Source organism: Drosophila ananassae, chromosome 3L, assembly GCF_017639315.1.
Source record: "Drosophila ananassae strain 14024-0371.13 chromosome 3L, ASM1763931v2, whole genome shotgun sequence".
Classification (NCBI taxonomy): domain Eukaryota; kingdom Metazoa; phylum Arthropoda; class Insecta; order Diptera; family Drosophilidae; genus Drosophila; species Drosophila ananassae.
The window spans coordinates 11790003-11793031 of NC_057929.1; the positions used below are offsets into that span (position 1 = coordinate 11790003).

Genomic DNA, 3029 nt, shown 5'->3' on the forward strand with positions numbered 1-3029 from the left:
GGGACACCCGGAACTCACAGTCGAACACACCACATCACACCATACACAACCCTTTTGTACTAATTATATTTTACTAAACTTTAATGAGCACAATGGTGAGATTCAACGTCAGCCGTGGCCCCGCGCGCAACTGTTGGTTGCGGGGCAAGCGGTTCGGCGATGAGGTCAAGGACTACGAGCTCGCCGGAGCGCCCTCGGACTCGGTGAGTGCTCTGCGGTTCTCCGGGAAGTCCTGCCCCTTCCTGGGCCTGTCGGCTGCCAGCTGGGATGAGACGGTTCGCTTTTGGCGCATCGACCGGGACGAGTGCGTGGCCATTCCCAAGGCCATGACGAAGCTCAGCAGTCCTCCGCTGGACACCTCCTGGAACGAGGACGGCACCAGGATCTACGTGGGCGACTGCGAGGGGAAACTCCTGGCGTGGGATCTGATGACGGACAAGGTGACGCAGGTGGGGAGCCACGAAAAGGGAGTGCGTAGCTGCCACTTGGTGGCGGGATCGGTGACCTCCTACCTGATGACCACCTCCTGGGACAAGACCGTCAAGGTGAGCCAGCTCCTCGGCTTAGAAGCTGTTATGACACCATTTCCTGTTACAGTTTTGGGATCCGCGGATGTCCTCGTTGGCAGCCAGCCTGCCACTCCCGGAGCGCAGCTATGCAGCGGACGTGTGCCATCCCCTGGCGGCGGTGGCATGTGCCGACAACACTGTGACAGTCATCTCCCTGGAGAACGGGCCCGTGGAGAGGTGTCGCTACGACCTGATGCGCAGCGGCTCGATAAGTAGCCAGGTGCGAGCGCTGGCCATCCACAAGATGGGTCAGGGCGAGGACGGTATGGCGTGGGCCGTGAGCCGGACCGACGGCTGGGTGAACTTCCAGCACCTGCTGAACCGGAACAGGGACTTCAACCTCAAATGCCACGTCGACCTGGACCTGATTCACAACGTCCACAACGCGTACGCGGTCAACGACCTGAGCTTCCAGCCCGGCAGCACGGTCTTGGCCACGGTGGGATCGGACGGCCAGTACCAGTTCTGGGACCACAGCACCCGGTGCCGGCTCAAGCGGAGCTCCCTGTGCGACCAGCCCCTCACCAAGTGCGCCTTCGACGCGCACGGCGACATCTTCGCCTACGCCGTGGGCTACGACTGGTCCATGGGGCACGAGTACTTCGATCCAAAGGTCTTGCCGCAGATTTTCCTCAAATCGATGGTCGACCCGGACCTCCCGTCCCGACAAAGGGAGTGGGGACTGTGTGAGGTGTGAGAAAAAATGGAATTTTGGATACTTTTTTAAAAGAGATTACCTCGGCCATGCTTTCAAATTATATTGTCGTTCCAATGCACTCATAACATGGTTCATTTAATGGCCCGAACGTGGCGTTTCTTAATGAAATCTTCGAGTTTATGGCTAAGACAGCTTGCCACCCCGAAAGCCGCAATTGCCACCCCATTAGCGATCGCAATTAGGTTAGCTTTGTGTCGGCTCAAGTTTGATTGAAATATGACAGCCAATTCCACATGCAGCTTATGCCGGCTTCCTGAAGCCGAACCTGCTGGCAGCCTGCTTCCCGTCTTCCGTTTCCCGTTTGCCAGTTTCCCAGTTTGCCAGTTTGCCTGTTTGGCATTTTGGCGACAATTAACAAACAGTCGAAACTAATGCTCATAATGAGCTTGCATGAGATTAATTTTCCACTCGAGCTGCCGCCCCATCTTGAGGGGCGGCTGTGGAGTGCACTCCATAAATCATATCCCATTGTCGCAGAGACAGTGAGCAGGAGAGTAGAAGTCGTCGGTGTCGGTGGGTTATCTGGCCGGAGAATTAGGAGGTGGCAATCGCCCCCGAACGACGACCCATCCACCGGGAGCCGGGAGGCGGGAGCCGGGGGAGATCCCTCCACTTAATATCATTTCCATGCTGCATATCAGAGACTCACGTCAGATGTCACTAATCTAAATTTATGCAAATTGCCAACTGTCTGAGTTGGCTCACATGCGATTGCCGCAGCCAGAGTGAGGCAGCCATCCAGCCAGCCAGCGGCAGATTCCGGAGCTCAAGCTCAAGTTGAAAGAGACTTTGCAACAGTTGTAAAAATGCAGCTAAATTCAAATTTGACATGCAGCGAAGTCAGAGTTGCCCGCGGAGGCTGAGGCTGAGACAGAGGTGGAGGTGGAGCTATCGCGGACTCTTTTTTATTCCGCCCGATTCATTTGGGATGCAGAGCAGCAGCTACCAGTTACCAGTTACCAGTTGAATCAGCTCGCCTGGCAAGCTCTTATTAAATTAAAACGAAGGCGTTTAAGTGCCGCCCCGAGGCTACCATGCTGCGACCATGGTACGAGCTTATACCACCATGCCAAGATCCAGAGACTCAATCTGATATGCAAAACATTTTTGAAATAACTCAGCCGTAAACAGTTGAGCCGTAGAAGGAGCCAGGAGTTCGGTCGCACGAGCAGGAGGATATCCATGTCTCAACCGAGCACAATTCGGAACACAGAAGGCACAACTCAGAACTTCTCTCAAGCTTAGCCAAATTAATTGAAAAAGTTACACGCATCGCTAGCTCCACTGCCGTTCTCCCGTCATCCCATGGTCCCCACCGCCTTTCGGATGGCAGGCAGCACGCCAAAGGAGTCAGAAACATTCCAGCTGGCCAAAAGGATTCGCACTTGATTAGTCCCGGCCGGTTTGAAAGGGCAGAACGATTGCAAAACCGATTACAGCATCCGGTTGAGTTGGGTTCCAATTTCATTTTTATTTTCCCAGAGTGTGCGATTTTTATGGAAGCGAGAACTACATATATTTTAGATTTAATCAAAGCCTAGTTCGGGCTATTAATAGACGTTCTTATGGCCAGCTAACCTGGTTAATGAATTAATAACCTGCCACCCCGACTGGATATGACTTGGCTTCAATGTTGAAAGAACAGACTCCATATTTTTTTCAACTATTTTTGCCAACTTTCTTTTCGAGAACAACCCATTCCAACCTCAGTGCCAGGTCGCAACTTTTTCAGAACCCAAAGC

The 3029-nt window shown here is 53.4% G+C and overlaps 1 protein-coding gene across 1 annotated transcript; it reads left to right on the forward strand.

Annotated features, from left to right (window-relative positions):
* LOC6496148 (protein Rae1) lies at positions 1–1345 on the forward strand. The gene is made up of 2 exons (XM_001960298.4): positions 1–545; positions 598–1345. The coding sequence occupies exons 1-2, from the start codon at positions 84–86 to the stop codon at positions 1264–1266; spliced, it is 1131 nt and encodes a 376-aa protein (XP_001960334.2). The 5' UTR covers positions 1–83; the 3' UTR covers positions 1267–1345.
* Positions 1346–3029: the final 1684 nt, after the last annotated feature.